The sequence below is a fragment of the Sardina pilchardus genome, chromosome 7, assembly GCF_963854185.1.
Source record: "Sardina pilchardus chromosome 7, fSarPil1.1, whole genome shotgun sequence".
Taxonomy (NCBI): Eukaryota; Metazoa; Chordata; class Actinopteri; order Clupeiformes; family Clupeidae; genus Sardina; species Sardina pilchardus.
The window spans coordinates 35,140,965-35,161,566 of record NC_085000.1 but is presented as its reverse complement, the minus strand read 5'-3'; the positions used below and the strand labels follow the sequence as shown (position 1 = coordinate 35,161,566).

Here is a 20,602-nt window from a genome sequence, read left to right as displayed (position 1 = left end):
AATTTAACGTGCACTCTCGCGCGAGCGCATGGCCACCTGTCAACTTTCGTCCTGTGAGTTTGCAGTTGTCTCTTATCCGGTGTCGACATCCCAACATTGTGCATGACGCCTCAAACTAATGGGTTGGGATCAATTGGGTTTTATTATATTACTTCATATTAAATTATATAATACTATATTATTCATTCAATATGCAACATTTTCTTGCAGCCATCATTCTATATCTAGGCTGATCCATAGGAGGCGATGCTGAGCACATTTTATTTCGCCCTGAATATGCTTCACATTAAGTGAGGGTAATTTCTCTATCGTTACACAATTACAGGCTGTGACTAATAATATGGAAAGTGACTATTTCGCAAACGGGGTCGTTCTTTAGACCGTTGTACATGGAGTAGCAGGTTCTGGTTTTGCTGATAGGCTAACTAGAGGCAGATACATTAAACTGAATTCAGTTCAGTTGTATCTGCATTTTACACTGCAACCAAACGAAGGACTCGTTTTGCAGCTGATCTGGACGCAGTAAGGCATTCTGGGAAGGCATGGAACTGTGAAAGTATGGCGGATGGGGAAGAGCCGTGAGTACCGTTGAATGAGTTTAGTACATTAAATCGCAAATTGCAATTGCTGTTCAACAATTACATTATGGAATGCTATCCTGGCTTAATCTTCTTTTGGCGTTTCTCTTTAGGGAGAAGAAAAGAAGGCGAATAGAGGAGCTGACTGAGAAGTTAGTGATGAAATGCTAAAAGCTGGCTTCAGGTTTGAGGAATACACAGCGCAGGGAGTGTGCAGATGCACGCAGTAGTGCTCACGTAAATGGCCTTTTCAGATGAACAGACACCCTATGGATGCCAAATCAGACAGTACAGTTTGATTGTGGCAGCGCAGTTTGCCGATACGGCGAATTCTTCACCTTTTACTGATAGCTTGCTGACGTAGCCACATAATCAGTGCTAGCTGGATAGAGTGCGAGCTAGCTTGTAGAGAACCCCCATTCGTGCTTGTGGTAAACACAGCAACTGCATTCAGATCAAAGTCTAGTTAATAAAATCAGCCGCTACTGCTGTCTACTCACTTGCAAGATACAGTGAAAGTCTAACCTATACCTGACTTCTCGTTTAGCACTTGTAAAATGAACCCTTAATGTATCTGCCCCTGTCAAAGAGCATCCATGATAAGCTTGTTGACACCTCTAGTACTGCACACTGCAGGCACACTCTGTACGGGAGGATGTCCATGGGGCTGTTATTACCATTCTGATAGGTAGCGGAATTTGCATGAGCAACCCTTATTTACTTGCAATGCTAATAAGTGCAAATGAATGATCACTATCCTTACTATGACTGATGCTTATTGATAAATCAAGAAGCCGACTGTGAACCCTGGACACACTTGTCTTAAATAATATTTCTCTTAAATGTTTACATTTAGTGCATACATGAACTCCTAGAACTCTTAGTTGATGTTTTCTGGTGAGAGATGTAGGGCCTTTGGTAACTAACGTTACAGGTGTGATCAGGTTAGAGGATGCTAGCTGTTTAGAGGATGCTAGCTAGCTGTTTAGAGGATGCTAGCTGTTTAGAGCAGGCTAGCTGTTTAGAGGAGGCTAGCTGTTCAGCAGATGGACTAACGTGTTTGTGTTCGGGCAGAATGGCCGTAGACGAAGGGCACACGGGCGCTGACTGGGAAGGACGCTGGAATCACGTCAACAAGTTCCTGGAGAGACCTGGTCCCTTTACCCACCCGGACTTTGAGCCCAGCACTGAGGTATGCACCCAACACTGAGGTATGAGCCTAACACTAACGTACGACCCAGCACTGAGATATGACCCAGCACTGAGATATGAGCCCGACACTAACGTATGACCCAGCACTGAGATAGGAGCCCAACACTAATGTATGACCCAGCACTGAGATATGAGCCCAACACTAACGTATGACCCAGCACTGAGATATGACCCAGCACTGAGATAAGACCCAGCACTGAGATAAGACCCAGCACTGAGGTCTGCATGCTGCACATGTAATGCTGCACATGTAATGAACCCAGCATGCTGCACATGTAATGAACTCAGCACTGAGGTACACGGTCCATCTACTTAGAATAGCAGCTTAACATGTTGTACCCATTAATACGCTCTAATTTGTGTGTTTATTTGTTGTGTTTAATCTAGACTCTCCCGTTTCTGCTGGAAACATGCAAGATTCTGGTGATCGGAGCAGGAGGACTTGGCTGTGAGCTTCTCAAAGATCTGGTAAAGATCTGAGAGCAAACTTATATTTGAAAAATACATTTCATATAATATTTCATTTTTAATATCTCAGACGTGTGATTCAATGAATTAGTGGAAGAAAAATCCTGGTCTGGTATTGTCAAATCAGCGGGTGCGTTCGATTGAATCGGCGCTGTGTAGATCTGGGTAAACGTAAAGAATGTTTGTGTTGAAAGATTCAGCCAGATCTGCGCAGCGCTGCAAGATCGAGCACGCTGTTGGTTCACCTCAATTGGACAACATCCTTTGTTTTTCCTGATTTGTGCATAGTATTTTTTATTGTTTGTACAAAGTATCCTTTATCTTAAATATGGTCTAAATAATGCTCCTACATTGTTGTGACTGTAGGCCCTTTCTGGATTTCGTCATATACATGTCGTGGATATGGACACCATTGATGTCTCCAATCTCAACAGACAGTTCCTCTTCAGGTGAGACTATTTTCATATATTTGCAAAGTGTGTTAGTCAGTTCTGACTTCCTGTTGTTGCATCCAAATGCAGTATCGCTTGGAGGATTGCATAGGATGTGTACGTGCATTATTGAAAAACTGAATAGAAGTCTGCACGCATAAAGTATATTATTGCTAATAGCAACCACTCTTCTGTGTATTATCGCTAATAGCAACCACTCTTCTGTGTATTATCGCTAATAGCAACCTCTATTGTGTATTATCGCTAATAGCAACCTTTTTTGTGTTCCTAAAGGCCCAAAGATGTGGGCCGGCCCAAGGCAGATGTGGCAGCTGACTTCATCAACAGCCGGGTCCCAGGATGTGATGTAGTCCCGTATCCTTCACATTAGATTACACTTACAGCACTGTCAGGAAGGAGAAGTGTGCAGCTGCGTTTGATTGGCTGATATCATGTCCTTTGTAGTCGTTGACTTAACATATTTAGGCATTTTCAGAAAATCCAGGACTTCGATGAATCTTTTTACAGACGTAAGTTGCAGCTTCCTGCTTTTACCTGCCTTACCTTTCATACTCAGAGCTCACTGCAGACTGTCCCCAGTTAAGTGCTAATCTGCTACATGCTTCCATCTGGCCTGCAGAGTTCCACATCATCGTCTGTGGGTTGGATTCCATCATTGCCAGAAGGTGGATGAATGGAATGCTGGTACGTGTCCCTCTCAGAGTTATTACTTCTGAAGTGTCTGAGGTGTTCTCCTTTAAGGCTCCATGTTGGTGATCAGAAGGGAGTGGTCAGTGGCAAAAGGCTTAATTCATTTAAGGAGGTGACCAGTTCAAATTCGGGGTGGTTCTGCTGTTCTCTTGCCCCAGCTGTTGACGTGTGTTTGCTGATTCTCTTGCCCTGTTGCCCCAGCTGTTGACGTGAGTTTGCTGTTCTCTTGCCCTGTTGCCCCAGCTGTCCCTGTTGGCGTATGAGGATGGCGTGCTGGACCCCAGCTCCATCGTGCCGCTCATTGACGGAGGGACGGAGGGCTTTAAGGGCAGCGCCCGGGTCATCCTGCCCGGCATGAACGCCTGCATCGACTGCACCCTGGAGCTCTACCCCCCGCAGGTGGGCTTGCCTTATGGCGGCATGATTTGGGCAAAATGTCTAATTATGATTTTGATGCAGATATTGCGATCTGATTAGTGAGATAGATATAGTCAAGCTTTAGTTCAGTATTCAGTAATGCCGTGGCCAGACTATTCTCTGGTTCAGTATTCAGTAATGCCGTGGCCAGACTATTCTCTGGTTCAGTATTCAGTAATGCCGTGGCCAGACTATTCTCTGGTTCAGTGTTCAGTAATGCCGTGGCCAGACTATTCTCTGGTTCAGTATTCAGTAATGCTGTGGCCAGACTATTCTCTGGTTCAGTGTTCAGTACTGCCGTGGCCAGACTATTCTCTGGTTCCAGCTCTGAAAGTGCCACATTCTGAACTGGTATTTATTTGGTGGAAATATTCCGAACGGTTCAAATGTTGATTTCCGAACGAGAACAGAACTGGTTCTTTGTCAGTCAAAAACGGCTATTTGAGTGTTTTTTGACCAACAGATAGCTGGTTCTTCAGAATTGTTTGAATATTGGTGTTATCTAGTGAACCAGCCTGCATATGCACCAGTTCTGAACAGAGGGTGCAGCATGATTCAGTTCATGTTCAGTTCACTTCACACCCATTTCAGTGTCCTTGGGTGCCAGCTCCAAAACAACTGTGCCGGTTCTGACCCATTTGATCTTTTGGTGGAGATGCTCCAAACGGCACAGCATGTGATTCTGGAGCACGATCCAGAAAAGAGCCCTTTATCTGTAACTGAGCAGTGCTGTGGATGGTGCTGATTGTTTGTTAATTAATAGAGTTCTTAATTGATAGTCATTCGTTCTTAATTAGTGGAGTTTTAATGAGTTGTTGTTAATTAATAGAGTTCTTACTCTCTTGATTGACAGATTAATTTCCCCATGTGTACCATTGCGTCCATGCCGCGGCTACCTGAGCACTGCGTAGAATACGCCCGCATGCTGCTGTGGCCCAAAGAAAAGCCCTTTGGAGGTAACGCTGCCCCGAACACCTTCCCACAGTCACACCTGGTGCAGTAACGCTGCCCCTAACACATTCTCACAGTCACACCTGGTGCAGGTAACGCTGCCCCTAACTAGGGATGTTAACCGGTGACTGTTTGACCGATGGTTGACCGTATCCACGTTAGCCGACCAAAGTTGTCGCTAGTCGGTTAAACAAAAAAAAGAGGCATCTTTAAATTAGGCTAAAGACAGTGGACTAAACGCTACTACAGCTAGCCATCTCATTCCAAGAAGATCTTTTTTGCGTGAAGTTAACAAATTATCCCTCTCACTCAATTTTTCATAACGCCTGCTTGTAGGCTAGGCTACGTAATAAACCAATAAAAACATTTGGCACGAGGTCACAGCGGTGGCCGGTGCGTCTTTTGCAATCTGGAAGTGTGCCGTTTTATCCATTGGTTTGATCATGTTGCAGTCTAGGCAACTTTCCGCATAAGATGGGCTTAAATTTTGAAAGACATTACATCTACATTTCAGGAAGGGTCATCAATGGTAACAGATAAGGTAATGATCATCTTTCGTTATTGTTGTTAGCACTTCCTCAAACTAAGCTGCGTCTCGGAGCTGTCATTTTCATAAGTGAGCCGCGGCCATTTCAGCTTCAAATGAGCTTCTAACGCTAGACAAACGCCTTTATTTGCAACGCGATCACCTTGTACCCAAACCATTTTCGGAGCAAAGGAACCATTTGTCCTCCATTTACAAGCTCCTTGGTTTGCAGGACTCATTGGCGCTGTAGGATTTAAAAAAGTGACGTGAGTGAAAGGGCGGCGCCGGGGCTGTGTGTATGAGCGTAGGACAGAGAGATGAGAGTTGGGAAATTGCGTGGCTGTTATTTCAAATAGCATAATTTATTTTAAACGAATCGGTTAACCGGTTTCAACCGGCTAATGAGCCTCGGTGGTCGGTCAAGAAAATGTTTAGTTTTCGCCATCCCTACCCCTAACACATTCCCATAGTCACACCTGGTGCAGTAACGCTGCCCCTAACACATTCCCACACTCACACCTGGTGCAGGTAACGCTGCCCCTAACACATTCCCACACTCACACCTGGTGCAGGTAAAGGTGCACAGTCACACCTGGTGCAGGTAAAGGGACGAGACCGCTTCAAAGGTCCTCTGTCTTTATTAGTAATGTATCTGTTTGTTTGTGTTTATTTACTCAATTTAGATCTATTTAATTAATTCAATCTACGTTCTCATAAGCCTCCCAGCTCTGATGTGTGCTGCACATTGCTGTTTGGTCCTCCCACCTCTAGATGGCGCAGCGCTGGACGGTGATAACCCAGAGCACATCCAGTGGGTGTTCCAGAAGGCCCAGGAGAGGGCAGCGGAGTTCAGCATTACCGGAGTTACTTACCGCCTCACACAGGGTGGGCGGCTTACACACACACACACACACACACACACACACACACATACACATACACACACACACACTGAATTGTTTCTAGTAGACTAGTAAAAGCAATTACTACTATTGTTCTGAGCGAAGCGTGAAGCCTGGTGTGTGCTTGCAGGTGTTGTCAAGAGGATCATCCCCGCTGTGGCGTCCACCAATGCAGTAATAGCAGGTCAGCACACCGGTGATTGGTCAAGTGTGTGTGGATTCCCTTCCCCGCGTGTGATTGGTCAAGCGTGTGTGGATGCCCTTCCCCGTGTGTGATTGGTCAAGCGTGTATGGTTGGAGTGTGTGAAGGCCATTCCCCGCGTGTGATTGGTCATTGTCAGGCGTGTGTGGTTGGAGTGTGTGAATGCCCTTCCCTGCGTGTGATTGGTTAAATGTGATCTCACTCCTTACCTGGTCATCTCTGTGTATGTTTGGGCTGATTTGACTTGCAAATGTGGTGTACGCAAAGGTGGAAAAATGCAAAACTAACTCTGAGGTTGAATGTCTGTTTCAGCTGCATGTGCGTCGGAAGTCTTTAAAATCGCCACAAGGTCAGTACTGTACCATGGACATGACATCATTATTATTGTTATTACTCTTATTATCGTACTGTACTCTCTAGTGATGTGCATGGTGTTGTTCTGTGTCTGTACACAGTGCGTATGTGCCCCTGAATAACTACCTGGTGTTTAATGTACACAGTGCGTATGTGTTTAATGTACACAGTGCGTATGTGTTTAATGTACACAGTGCGTATGTGAATAACTACCTGTTGTTCAATATACACAGTGCGTATGTGAATAACTACCTGGTGTTTAATGTACACAGTGCGTATGTGAATAACTACCTGGTGTTTAATGTACACAGTGCGTATGTGTTTAATGTACACAGTGCATATGTGCCCCTGAATAACTACCTGGTGTTTAATGTACACAGTGCGTATGTGAATAACTACCTGGTGTTTAATGTACACAGTGCGTATGCGTTTAATGTACACACCTGGTGTTTAATGTACACAGTGCGTATGTGCCGCTGAATAACTACCTGGTGTTTAATGTACACAGTGCGTATGTGCCCCTGAATAACTACCTGGTGTTTAATGTACACAGTGCGTATGTGTTTCATGTACACAGTGTGTATGTGAATAACTACCTGGTGTTTAATGTACACAGTGCGTATGTGTTTCATGTACACAGTGTGTATGTGAATAACTACCTGGTGTTTAATGTACACACCTGGTGTTTAATGTACACAGTGCATATGTGCCGCTGAGTAACTACCTGGTGTTTAATGTACACAGTGCGTATGTGTTTAATGTACACAGTGCGTATGTGTTTAATGTACACAGTGCGTATGTGTTTAATGTACACAGTGCGTATGTGTTTAATGTACACAGTGCGTATGTGCCGCTGAATAACTACCTGGTGTTCAATGACGTGGACGGCCTGTACTCGTACACCTTTGAAGCGGAGAGGAAGGTGAGCAGCTCTGCTGTAAACGTAAAGCGTTATATGTCTACAGTAGCAGACTCCTGTAGCGTTATTCATATAGGTACACACACAACGCAGTCAGTAGCAGACTCCTATAGCGTTATTCCTATAGGTACACACACAACGCAGTGATAGCAGACTCCCATATATGGAGTGATTTTTGTGTCTTTTTAATGCAAGGGAAAAAATACCATTTCAAGGGGAAAAAAGAGTTAAGAGAGGAAAAGTGAATGTTTTTTTAAGTTGAACAGCACACCACAATAAGACAGTTAGTGTTTACAGTTCAGTGTCCATCAGAGGGCCCCAGAGCAAACTACCCAGACCAGGTCACACACACGTCATCACGGTCATCGTATTGGTGGGATGTCTCGTTGAAGCCGTATCTGAGGCCAACAGCAGACTGTGTTGTCTCTCGCCCCCTTGTGGCCCACAGGAGAACTGCTCAGCCTGCAGCCAGGTGCCCCAGAAGCTACAGTTCCCCCCCTCAGCCAGACTACAGGAAGTGCTGGAGTACCTGACCGACAACGCCTCTCTGTGAGTGTGTGTATGTGTGTGTGTGTGTGTGTGTGTGTGTGTGTGTGTGTGTGTGTGTGTGTGTGTGTGTGTGTGTGTGTGTGTGTGTGTGTGTGTGTGTGTGTGTGTGTGTGTGTGTGTGTGTGTGTGTGTGTGTGTGTGTGTGTGTGTGGAGGTGCTGGAGTACCTCACCGACAACGCCTCTCTGTGAGTGTGTGTGTGTGTGTGTGTGTGTGTGTGTGTGGAGGTGCTGGAGTACCTGACCGAGAACGCCTCTCTGTGAGTGTGTGAGTGTGTGTGTGTGTGTGTGTGTGTGTGTGTGTGTGTGTGTGTGTGTGTGTGTGTATGGAGGTGCTGGAGTACCTGACCGAGAACGCCTGTGTGTGTGTGTGTGTGTGTGTGTGTAGGTGCTGGAGTACCTGACCGAGAACGCCTCTCTGTGTGTGTGTGTGTGTGTGTGAGTGTGTGTGTGTGTGTGTGTGTGTGTGTGTGTGTGTGTGTGTGTATGTGTATGGAGGTGCTGGAGTACCTGACCGAGAACGCCTCTCTGTGTGTGTGTGTGTGTGTGTGTGTGTGTGTGTGTGTGTGTGTGTGTGTGTGTGTGTGTGTGTGTGTGTGTGTGTGTGTGTGTGTGTGTGTGTGTGTGTGTGTGTGTGTGTGTGTGTGTGTGTGTGGAGGTGCTGGAGTACCTGACCGAGAACGCCTCTCTGTGAGTGTGTGAGTGTGTGTGTGTGTGTGTGAGTGTGTGTACGTGAGTGTGTGTGTGGAAGTGTTGGAGTACCTGGCCGAGAACGCCTCTCTGTGAGTGTGTGTGTTTGTGTGTGTGTGTGTGGAAGTGTTGGAGTACCTGGCCGAGAACGCCTCTCTGTGAGTGTGTGTGTTTGTGTGTGTACCTGTGTGTGTGTGTGTGTACCTGTGTGTGTGTGTGGAGGTGCTGCAGTGCTCGTTGTTCTAAGTTAAAGTTTTTCTTCGCAGACAAATGAAATCTCCGGCCATCACAGCAACACTGGAGGGGAAGAATAAAACCCTTTATTTACAGGTGAGTTATTTACAGGCGAGGTTTTATTTACAGGTGAGTTATTTACAGGTGTGGCTTTATTTACAGGTGAGTTATTTACAGGCGAGGCTTTGATTACATGGAATAAATATTTGGAATCTTTATTTAGTTTTGTACCATCCATGACCGTCTCTAGAGATGAACTGCAAACAAACAAATGATCTGTGAAATGCCAAACTGCACTAAACCAGAAAAGAAAGAAAGAAAGAAAGAGAGTGAAACATTAAGTTATACCATCTGCCAACGTTAGACTGTCACTAATCTGTTCATCGCCGTCATGTCAGGGCTTTCAGTACCTATTTTCATACCTTTTTCAGACTGTTGCCTCCATTGAAGAACGAACAAGACCAAATCTTTGCAAAACTTTAAAAGGTAAGCCTTCGATCTAAATTTGCATTCATTCAAGATGTAATGAATATTTAAATGGCACATCACTTCATGTGGCAGCAGAAGAAAGCTCACAGCTGTCAGCTGCAAGTGTTGTCATCAAAGGGTGTGTCTATAGACGTGGCCGCTCTGAGACAAATGATGGCTCTCAAATCATTTCATTGAACTCTCCTCTCTCATTTCAAATGAAACACGCAGCATTGTAATCAAATATACAACCCCTGGCAAAAAATATGGAATCACCAGTCTTGGAGGATGTTAATCCAGTTGTTTAATTTTTTAGAAAAAAGCCAGATCACAGACATGACACAAAACTAAGTTCATTTGAAATGGCAACTTTCTGGCTTTAGGAAACATTAAAGGAAATCAAGAAAAAAATTAGTTAATCAGTAACAGTTTCTTGTTTTAGACCAGCAAGAGGGGAAAAAAATATGGAATCACTCAATTCCAAGGAAAAAAATATGGAATCATGAAAAACAAATTGACAAAAGAACACTTCAACGCACCACTAGTACTTTGTTGCACCACCTCTGGCTTTTATAACAGCTTACAGTCTCTGAGGCATGGACTTAATGAGTGACAATCAGTACTCTTCATCAATCTGGCTCCAACTTTCTCTGATACCAGTTGCCAGATCAGTTTTGCAGGTTGGAGCCTTGGGATGCACCATTTTCTTCAAATTCTCCTACAGATTTTCTATTGGATTGAGCATTATCGAAGATGTAACGATCGCCGTCTCCCCAATGCCTTTACCTGACATGCAGCCCCATATCATCAACGACTGAGGAAATGTGCATGTTTTCTTCAGGCAGTTGTCTTCATAAATCTCATTGGAATGTGGATAACTAGATGAAAGTCATATTCAGTGATGAATCGCGTTTCTGCAATGGGCAAGGTGATGATGCTGGAACTTTTGTTTGGTGCCATTTCAATGAGATTAATGAAGACAACTGCCTGAAAAAAACAAGGTCATTGATGATATGGGGCTGCATGTCAGGTAAAGGCATTGGGGAGATGGCGATCGTTACATCTTCAATAATGCTTATATTATTATTTATTATATAAAGTTTATATTGACATTTTGGACACTTTTCTTATCCAATCAATTGAAAGGATGTTTGGGGATGATTACATCATTTTTCAAGATGATAATGCATCTTGTCATAGAGCAAAAACTGTTGAATTCCTTGAAGAAAGACACATAAGGTCAATGTCATGGCCTGCAAATAGTCTGGATCTCAATCCAATTGAAAATCTGTAGTAGAATTAAAGAAAATGGTGCATCCCAAGGCTTCAACCTGCAAAACTGATCTGGCAACTGGAATCAGAGAAAGTTGGAGCCAGATTGATGAAGAGTACTGATTGTCACTCATTAAGTCCATGCCTCAGAGACTGTAAGCTGTTATAAAAGCCAGAGGTGGTGCAACAAAGTACTAGTGGTGCGTTGAAGTGTTCTTTTGTCAATTTGTTTTTCATGATTCCATATTTTTTTCCTTGGAATTGAGTGATTCCATATTTTTTTCCCCTCTGGCTGGTCTAAAACAAGCAGCTGTTACTTATTAACTAATTTTTTTCTTGATTTCCTTTAATGTTTCCTAAAGCCAGAAAGTTGCCATTTCAAATGAACTTAGCTTTGTGTCATGTCTGTGATCTGGCTTTTTTCTAAAAAATTAAACAACTGGATTAACATCCTCCAAGACTGGTGATTCCATATTTTTTGCCAGGGGTTGTAGACACGGCCCGTATGCAAGGTTACCACTGCAGTATGCACACACACACACACACACACACACACACACACACACACACACACACCAGGCTGTCAGCATTTGCACTTCAAGTGACATGTTCATCTTGGCATCAGCTTGTGCTCGACTGCTGGTGTCTGAGAAGACTGTGTGTGTGTGTGTGTGTGTGTACAGATGGTACGGGTTGAGAATGCTCCTTTCTTTCCCGCACATCGGGACTCCCGAAGCATCGGGACTTTAATTAAAACTGCAACCGCAAGGGGGCAACATAAGACCGCCTTAATAAAAGGAAGGTTCGGCTCATACCGGAAAACACGGAAAAACCCGAAGACACCGCGCTGGTGACAAGCGGAGAAAAGAGACATCACGCTCGGCATGTCAGATTGCAGTTTCAGAGTTTTCGAATGTTTTACAGCATACCTCACAGCTGGCTCTCTCACTCGACGTAGCCTATAACTCAGTCAGTCCAGCAGAGATGCTAGAGCAACGTTTTGGTCAATGGAGAGGGAGAGAAATGCTCCGCATATCCGTCTCATTTAATCCGTCTCATTTAATCATTAAAATGAAGGTGATGACTGGCGAAATTATAATCAAACGACGTTTCAATAAACCATTGTTGAAATTAATGAAAATGGTTTTAGAAGCCTTCAATTCAACCTGAAAGACTCGATATAGGCAACCTTAGATTAATTCATTAATTCATTACGGTTACAAGACCGCATTTCCGTGAATAGGCTATTATTGTCAAGGCGAAGACGAAAGAGATGGACAAGATGGACATTTAGGCTACATTTATGTTAGGAATACTTAGAAATGTGTAGGCCTATAGGCTATTTTAAAACGGAGGCATGTTCATTTTAACCGGCGACGCTGGGTAGCTTACCCAGCACTTTATCACAGATTTTGTCCCCACCACTTTTGACAACTGAAAATAAAACGTATTTAACAGAAATATCTTTAATAGGCCTACATGCCTATCATGTCACTTTACTTATAACCGTAGGCTACATGATTGGAGAAGATCGCGCATTTTGTAACATTATAACAATGGATGGTCAGATATGCGATAGGGCAGTGAGGGTGATTCATTGTAGCCTAACCATCGACTAGTAGGCCTAGCTCCGCAAAAGAAGTTTCTAGCAACTTAGAATATATGGATCTCGTTATGCATGTTCATGTTGATTCAGAGATAGACATATCGTGGGCTACTGTGCGTCAATATAACAGCATTTTATCATGTGGTGAATTAATGACTAACGTCGGTTTAACATGTCAGAACTTTTGATCGGCGTTTCAAGTGCATGCCACGAATAGGCTAAATTAACTCGACTGACTGAATCCTTTATATTTCTTGGCTAAGTGCGAAGAAATTGACACTCGAACTGTAGCGTAAATGGTTGAGGCATCTTAATCATACGTCAGCGACCGGGGTTCAAAACTTACTCTACGAACCTCCGGAACCCATTAAGACAAGAGGCATTATTTTATTAAAAAGTTTTGCGATTTTTTTATGATTGCGATGTCTGCTGAAAAGAAAAGTTAATATGTGAATTCGTGGTTCAGCGCGCGCACACACACACACACACACACACACACACACACACACACACACACACACACACACACACACACACACACACACACACACACACACACACACACACACATTTTTACATTTACATAATAGGGCTCGGGCACACGCCTTGCATTCTAGGAATATCGCCGCCATTTGGTAGCGCACTGAACGTAATATCCATTCATTCAGATGCACAAGACAAGAAGCAGAAATAGTAGCGATTTATTCTTTTCCTCTTGCGATCGTGGGTTGCACTGTTACACCCCACTACACAGCAACATACTACCAAGAAGGCAAAAAACTAAGTAACAGGAACACACTAAAAGGCGGGAGTAAATCCATAGTAATCCATAGTAAACTAAGGAGTGAAGCTGCCAATGTGGCTGTGCCCGCGAAGTTTTGATGTCATGATCCCGAGCCCTAGTGTCAGGAAGTGTCTGTCGAGAGAGAGGGGGGAGGGAGGCAATCGTCCAATGCCGCATACAGGTAGGCTATAATGTCTAGTGAACTGGTTAGACAAGTGTGGGGGAGGGGGAATGATCGCACAAGACAATTGCTCTTCATGAAATGGGTAGTCTCACAGACGTTTGTCGATGTTTAAACGTAGCCTACTACATCACTTGCGAAATCGGACGTGGCACATAGAATTATTAGGCTACTGGATTTAATATAGCATAGACTTTGTTCATCCTATATTAGCCTATATTAAAATGTAATGTGCTGCGGGGAAGCATTGGGGAAGTCAGTTTAAGTTGTCCTGTAACAATTTGCCTCTTATTATAAGAGTATGCAGCCACTACGCACATAATAGTCTAGGTTACGGGCGGATGCGAGCAACCCCATGCAAAAGAAGGCCTTAAGTTAACGGACTGAAGGCCTGTTTACATGTCAAACATGCATTAAATCTAAGAAACGAAAAACACAAATATCATGTATTGTGTCGTAAACCCTTAATGGTACTTTGGGGTTAACTGTAACCATTTTTGAGGCCGTTTAAAACGTGCATCAAATCACACAATTTGGTCGTTTTGGGTGTCGTAGCGTGTAATAAAGGTCGTCAACAATCAAATTGACTACTTTTAAAATTAAGAGTTTTTTTTATTATTTGAAGAGTTTAAGAGGAGAGTTTTTGGTTTTCTTCTAGCTTGGGTAAGCTGCAGGAGGATAGAATTTAGCAATTGCTGCCAACATAGGCTAGCCTACTGTCAAAAACATCCGTGCGGATGACGGTCTGATTCAAGCAGGAGGGTAGAATTTGGCGAATTTGGCGGCAGCTGCTGCCAAAATACTGTGGGGGAAAAACATCCTTGCGGTTTTGACACCACATAATAAACTCAACAAGGTAGCCCAGGTGCTGGCGAGCCGTACCTCTGCGGACCTGGTTTCTCCAAACTATACTTTTGCCCCGGCCGCAATCGCTGCCAATCCTTCTTCTCCTCCTCTTCAGATGAAGAAATAAAAAAGAACGAGTCGATTTGACAATTACAACTTTTCTTACAATCCCTCCAACAGGCCACCGCCAACAAGACAGGCTCAGCAGCCTCATACAACTGTAGCCTACTGTGTTGCTACGGGACCCGACGTCAGCGGATAGGCTACTATGAGCGCGATTGGCAAGACAACTAGAAATTCTTCTTTTAAACTCTTAAAACGAATGAAAAAAGTAGTCAGTTTGATCGTCGACAACCTTTATTACAACCCACGACACCCAAAACGACCACATTGTGTGATTTGGTGCGTTTTCAACAGCCTCAGAAAATGGTTACAGTTAACCCCAAAGTACCCAGTTAATGACTTCGTGGCCACTATGCGCAACTGCATCGCGCAGTGAGCTGAAGGATAGGAGGACCGACACTTATTAACACAAAGCTTTGTAAAGCACTAACAACCACCCCTCAAAGTTCATTGTCCATAAGTCCAAACAATAAGTATAAAAATCCGACAATCCAAAACGATAACGAGATCTCCCAGAAACGAAAAACAAGTTTGTTGAGTAGCCTAGTCCTTCCAACAATCTCAGTTTTTGCGTTTGTTAGATAAAAGGCATTCTGTCCTGCTGTATTCCAATGAGAAAAAATCATCCACAAGGTAGGCTAAGGGTCACGGTAATGCAGCATGCAGGAATCTATATAGGCCTACGCACAAAACGAATGAATGGATTATATCGGCCAAAACGAATGAATGGGTTGGGAGAGTCGTCTGGCTGTGTCAGCAGACTGCAGTCGGTCTCGAGGGGTTAAATAGCGCACGTACTTGAATTTTAATCTGAAGAAGACCAAATCAAATCAAAAAAGAAGGATTTCAAGTGTGCGAACCTTTTTCCATTTTTTTTATGATTTATCCTACTCTTGTTCTGCACCTTGACCGGGGATGTGCACAAACTTTTTTTACTACACTTGAATTTTAAACCAACTCTTCTCTAGCCTATATCCTATAAAAGAAGGATTTCAAGTGTGCGAACCTTTTTCCATTTTTTTTTATGATTTAGCCTACTCTTGTTCTGCACCTTGACCGGGGATGTGCACAAACTTTTTTACTACACTTGAATTTTAAACCAACTCTTCTCTAGCCTATATCCTATAGCCATACTTTAATAATCAGATGTTATGCTCATTTTTGTAGGCTACACCTCACCGGCAAGCACGCACGCAAATGCTGCTTTTGCACATCTACAATATTGGCCAGGCTATATAGAATAGGCTTTTAGGACTGTATTTTGCCTTCGTGCAACTTTAGTTGTGCTCAATCTAAATTATTGTCAGTAAGGATAGGTCATATTACCAAATGGCGAACCTCGAAAATTATTTAGGATATAGAGCCGTGTCCATTACGCATGCAGTTATTTTTTAGGCTATTGTTTTATTTGAGTGTTTTTGTCTACCATGGCAAACATAGTTGAAACGTTCGCTCTAAACTTAAGTATTTCCAATCGGCTTTCACAAAACCGATGAGGTCCAGATCTCAGTGGCCTCATAGCTGCCTACAGCCATGCATAGTAAGCCTAATGATAGCCTAATAGTTATGACATTAATAGCCTATTAATGACCTCATGTCGGAATGGCACGTTGTTTGAAAAAAAAAAAAAGTTAAATAGGCCTAGGCCTACCGCCGAGTGGGGATATGTCGGAATGAACAGCGGATACCAGCTGGGTTGTAAAACATTACTGTATTCGTTGATCTTATCGATGCAGTCCTTGCGGCCACTTCTCCCCATCGTAGGAAACTTTCTGTTTGGTTGACAACACAAAGGCCTTCACGTTGTGTGGCAGTGCTTGCTTGCCCTTCGATCCATCCCAGTTGGTGGTTTTGCACCTGTCCCTGAGTTATAGTCTATATGAGTAAGCGCTTATATGCTCTAACCGCATAATAAAAGAAGCACCTGCAGCAGTGCTTATGGCAAGGCTATTAACACCTGTCACTGAGCTATGGACAAGCATGCTCGAAAATTATCATAATAACAGACACACCTAATTGTATGTCTCTATGTTTAAACACATCAAATTAGGAAGCATTTCCGCCGCAACGTTTGCTTTCTTTTTCTGTCGGTCCGCGGTTGCTTGGTCAATTGCGCAGCAAATTATCAGATCACCGGACCTAATTTCACCCCATGTCTCGCGGACCAGCAGCAGTCTCCACGTTTCGCGGCCCATAGTTTGAGAAACGCTGCATTAAAGTGTCATTAGGTTGTAGGCTATATGTTTAGTGATTTCTTTGTGTGTTTTTCATTGTAGTGTGTGTGCATTGAGTAGTTCCTTAAAATACGGAACAAAGAGCGTCCCGTAGCCTATCTGTTCAATACGGAAGAAGACTAACTATTACTTATATATTTCTTATAACGAAACGCGAAGAAAAAATACGAGGACTGACCATCTCGTTTCCCCCAATACCATGGCGACAAAGAGAAATAAATATGATTTGACATTTAAGCTGATTGCTGACAAATTTGCCACACAATTCGGGAGAAGCAGCGGACAGGAGCGCCACCACAAGCAAGCACTTCTAGCCCAAATGAACATGGCAACGTTGCCTATGACTAAAGTGTCTAAGTAGGCTAGTCCTACTAATATTACATTTGATTGGTAGCATGTTTGTAGCGCGCCAGTTTACCCATCCCCTACATCAAAACAGCTTAGAATCAATCAAAGAATCAGCTGTGTCGGCGTTAGGCTGTAGGCGATTTTCTATAACCATTTTCATTCATTTCAACAATGGTTCATTGAAACGTTGTTTGAATAATTTCGCCAGTCATCACCTTCATTGTAATGATTAAATGAGATTAAGGAGTCGACTATTGACGGATATGCGGTCTTCATCATTTTGAAATGCGGGATGAAACTTTCTGCCACCTGGTGGTTGTTTGGGTACATTGCCTTAGGCTCGAAAAAAATCGGCTTGACGGCCTGCGGGATCTCTTCGGGAGTCCCGCGGGAGAAGGTGCATTCTCAACCCGTACCCACTGTATGTATGTGTGTGTGTGTGTGTGTGTGTATGTGGAGGTGTTGGAGCATCTGGCTCCTCGGTTTATGTTGACCTTGAAGAACAGTTCTCCAGTGAATCTAAGCCTTTTATCTTGATGTTATGTGTCGTCTCGACAATGTAGAGGACAGAATCTGATATAATGTGTTCATTTGGGCATTTGAGAGGCACTGTTGGTAGAAAGTTGACTACAGACAGACCGTCAAGAAGAGTGAAAACTGTAAGAAAATTTGAAAGTAATAAAAGTTCTTAAACAAACTGAACGAGGTTGCTTTCTCATGAACGTATGTGATTAGTTAGCTACTCTTACTGACATGGACTGTTTTTGCCCTGCTGCCATTGGCTCTTACTGACATAATGTCTGTTTTTGCCCTGCTGCCATTGGCTCTTACTGACATGATGTCCATTTTTGCCCTGCTGCCATTGGCTCTTACTGACCTGATGTCCGTTTTTGCCCTGCTGCCATTGGCTCTTACTGACATGATGTCCGTTTTTGCCCTGCTGCCATTGGCTGCTGCAGAACTGGGCCTGGCTGATGGACAGGAGCTGGCCGTGGCTGATGTCACCACCCCGCAGACGGTCCTCTTCAAGCTCAACTTCACGCCCTGACCCCCCCCCCCCCCCCCGAGCACCGATCCAGCACTCCCATCCACGCCCCCCCCCCCCCCAGAGCTCTGCTGCTCCAGCACTTCCTCCCCCTCCAGAGTGCGTGGATATCAACTGTTTCGACTGTCACAGCTAATAATGTACATACATGCCGTTTCATGTGTGCTTATTCTTAGTGCTCTTGCTAGCACCTGTTGCTGGTGTGTCTAGGCTCGTGTGTGTGTGTGTGTGTGTGTGTGTGTGTGTGTGTGTGTGTGTGTGTGTGTGTGTGTGTGTGAGAAGCGCAGTATGGGGTTCGTGACTAGCTAAGAGGACTGAAGTTCAGGCAGGTTGATTGGCGAGCACCATTCATCTCCGTTACCGTGGAGAGTAGACCAAGCGCTACATCACACGCAGCTGACCGCTGGACTGCGTAGAGCTGACCACAGCTTTCACTTCCTGTGTGATGCATAGAGCTGACCACAGCTTTCACTTCCTGTGTGATGCGTAGAGCTGACCACAGCTTTCACTTCCTGTGTGATGCGTAGAGCTGACCACAGCTTTCACTTCCTGTGTGATGCGTAGCAAACAGCACGCCTAGCGTCTACAGGTGCCCTGTGTTAGCGTAGCAAACAGCACACCTAGCGTCTACAGGTGCCCTGTGTTAGCGTAGCAAACAGCACGCCTAGCGTCTACAGGTACCCTGTGTTAGCGTAGCAAACAGCACGCTTAGCGTCTACAGGTGCCCTGTGTTAGCGTAGCAACAGCACGCTTAGCGTCTACAGGTGCCCAGCGTTAGCGTGTGCAGTTTCACAGGAGTGTACATTAAATAGTGAGTCCGTGCACACTCTGTGTATTTGTTACAGATGATGTTTTTTTTGTTTTTTATCTGTAAGGCTCACTTTAAACTATCGTGTCTAGGATTACATGTAAATACGCTCCCATATCTGAAGGCTTGTGGACTAAAAGCCTTCTGTGTACCATAATTAAATGTTTTGCTTAAACTGTGTTGTATTGCTCTGTCATGCAGATCTATCATGCGCTCAGGTCATCACATGTCATGCCATGGCCACCCTCCAGTGGCAGAGGACACATCAGGTCATTAGGTTATCTGGTGGACATAACATCGGGTTATCTGGGTTATCTGGTGGACATAACATCAGGCCATTGGGTTATCTGGTGGACATAACATCAGGTCATTGGGTTATCTGGTGGACATAACATTGGGTTATCTGGTGGACATAACATCAGGTCATTGGGTTATCTGGTGGACATAACATCAGGTCATTGGGTTATCTGGTGGACATAACATCGGGTTATCTGGGTTATCTGGTGGACATACAGTAACATCAGGTCATTGGGTTATCTGGTGGACATTAATGTCCACATCAGGTCATTGGGTTATCTGGTGGACATAACATCTGGTCATTGGGTTATCTGATGGACATAACATCTGGTCATTGGGTTATCTGGTGGACATAACATCTGGTCATTGGGTTATCTGATGGACATAACATCTGGTCATTGGGTTATCTTGTGGACATAACATCTGGTCCTTGGGTTATCTGATGGACATAACATCTGGTCATTGGGTTATCTTGTGGACATAACATCTGGTCATTGGGTTATCTGGTGGACATAACATCAGGTCATTGGGTTATCTGGTGCTCCTCTCGTAATGAGGTGTGCACATCCAAAGTCTGGTAGGTATTGGATTCCAGAAGTGTAGAACATGAGAGAACAAAGCTTAACACTTGGAGGTCCGGGGCCTTTTCAGGCACCTTGAGGCAGTCAGGTATACCTTGAGATTTTATGTTTTTCATCTAACTAAAAACATCTATGCAAAAGTGGCACATGTGGTTATATTCTAGAGGTCCTCCACAATAATTATATGAGAGTAAAGTGGATGTAGTGAAATCACTTTTTATTTTAATTCAGTGTAAACACACCTATTTAAAAAACGATTTCAAAGGTCAAAGATCAACTAAAAAACACTAAATATATCGAGCTAAGACTTTTGAAGTTTGAACCTTGAAAACAACGGTGTTGGCTCTGTATAAGTAAAAAGAACATTACATTTTTTTATGTAGTTTTACTACAAATTGGAAAAAAGTCAGACTAAATGTGCCACTTAGTGAGTGTCTCTTTCAAATGCAAATTAAGTTGAATGGGCCTTTTGAATGGGACTGCTGCAGGTGAGAGGACTGAAATCCTAGGATTTTCTTTTATTGTTTTTACAAAGTGCCATAGATACATTCTTTTTTAAAAAACTAGCAGAGATTGAGATGTGTGTTTGGAACAGTTTTTCAAATCCCCAGGGAGCATAACCATCTCACTACACACTTAAATAGCATCACCATCTCACTATACCTACTTAAAATTGGCAAGGATTTTGGGACTGATCAGTATGTATACCCACTACAGCTATTAGGTCAGAGCCTATATCCATACTGATAACTAGACTACACTGCTGGTATGAGAGGGCTGTGTGGGAATGTCATGGACACTGGGATAAACAGCTCTGTATGGACACTGGGATAAACAGCTCTAGGTTATAGACACTGGGATAATCAG

At 43.7% G+C, this 20,602-nt stretch overlaps 1 protein-coding gene across 4 annotated transcripts; it reads left to right on the top strand.

The window, feature by feature from the left end:
- Positions 1–324: 324 nt before the first annotated feature.
- LOC134088065 (NEDD8-activating enzyme E1 catalytic subunit-like) lies at positions 325–19,032 on the top strand. Of its 4 annotated transcripts, XR_009939894.1 has the most exons (19): positions 325–578; positions 692–730; positions 1,653–1,770; positions 2,178–2,258; positions 2,625–2,707; positions 2,984–3,064; positions 3,176–3,219; positions 3,330–3,394; positions 3,644–3,799; positions 4,671–4,773; positions 6,066–6,179; positions 6,327–6,380; positions 6,711–6,747; positions 7,593–7,674; positions 8,120–8,220; positions 9,175–9,238; positions 9,574–9,628; positions 17,964–18,726; positions 18,814–19,032. XR_009939894.1 is itself a non-coding variant. In XM_062541978.1 (18 exons), exons 1-18 carry the CDS (start codon positions 559–561, stop codon positions 18,050–18,052), a joined length of 1,386 nt encoding a protein of 461 aa, XP_062397962.1. In that variant the 5' UTR covers positions 325–558; the 3' UTR covers positions 18,053–19,032. The 4 variants fall into 4 exon arrangements, 3 of the variants coding, with proteins under 3 accessions (XP_062397962.1, XP_062397963.1, XP_062397964.1); XM_062541978.1 differs by having other exon boundaries at positions 17,964–19,032; XM_062541979.1 differs by having other exon boundaries at positions 562–578; positions 692–762; positions 17,964–19,032.
- Positions 19,033–20,602: the final 1,570 nt, after the last annotated feature.

Bases quoted from the DNA above. Each gene is read 5' to 3' on its own strand.
- LOC134088065 (XM_062541978.1), top strand. From the start codon at position 559: ATGGCGGATGGGGAAGAGCC. The intron at 579-691 runs GTGAGTACCGTT...GTTTCTCTTTAG, and splicing joins ATGGCGGATGGGGAAGAGCC to GGAGAAGAAAAGAAGGCGAA. The intron at 7,675-8,119 runs GTGAGCAGCTCT...TGTGGCCCACAG, and splicing joins CCTTTGAAGCGGAGAGGAAG to GAGAACTGCTCAGCCTGCAG.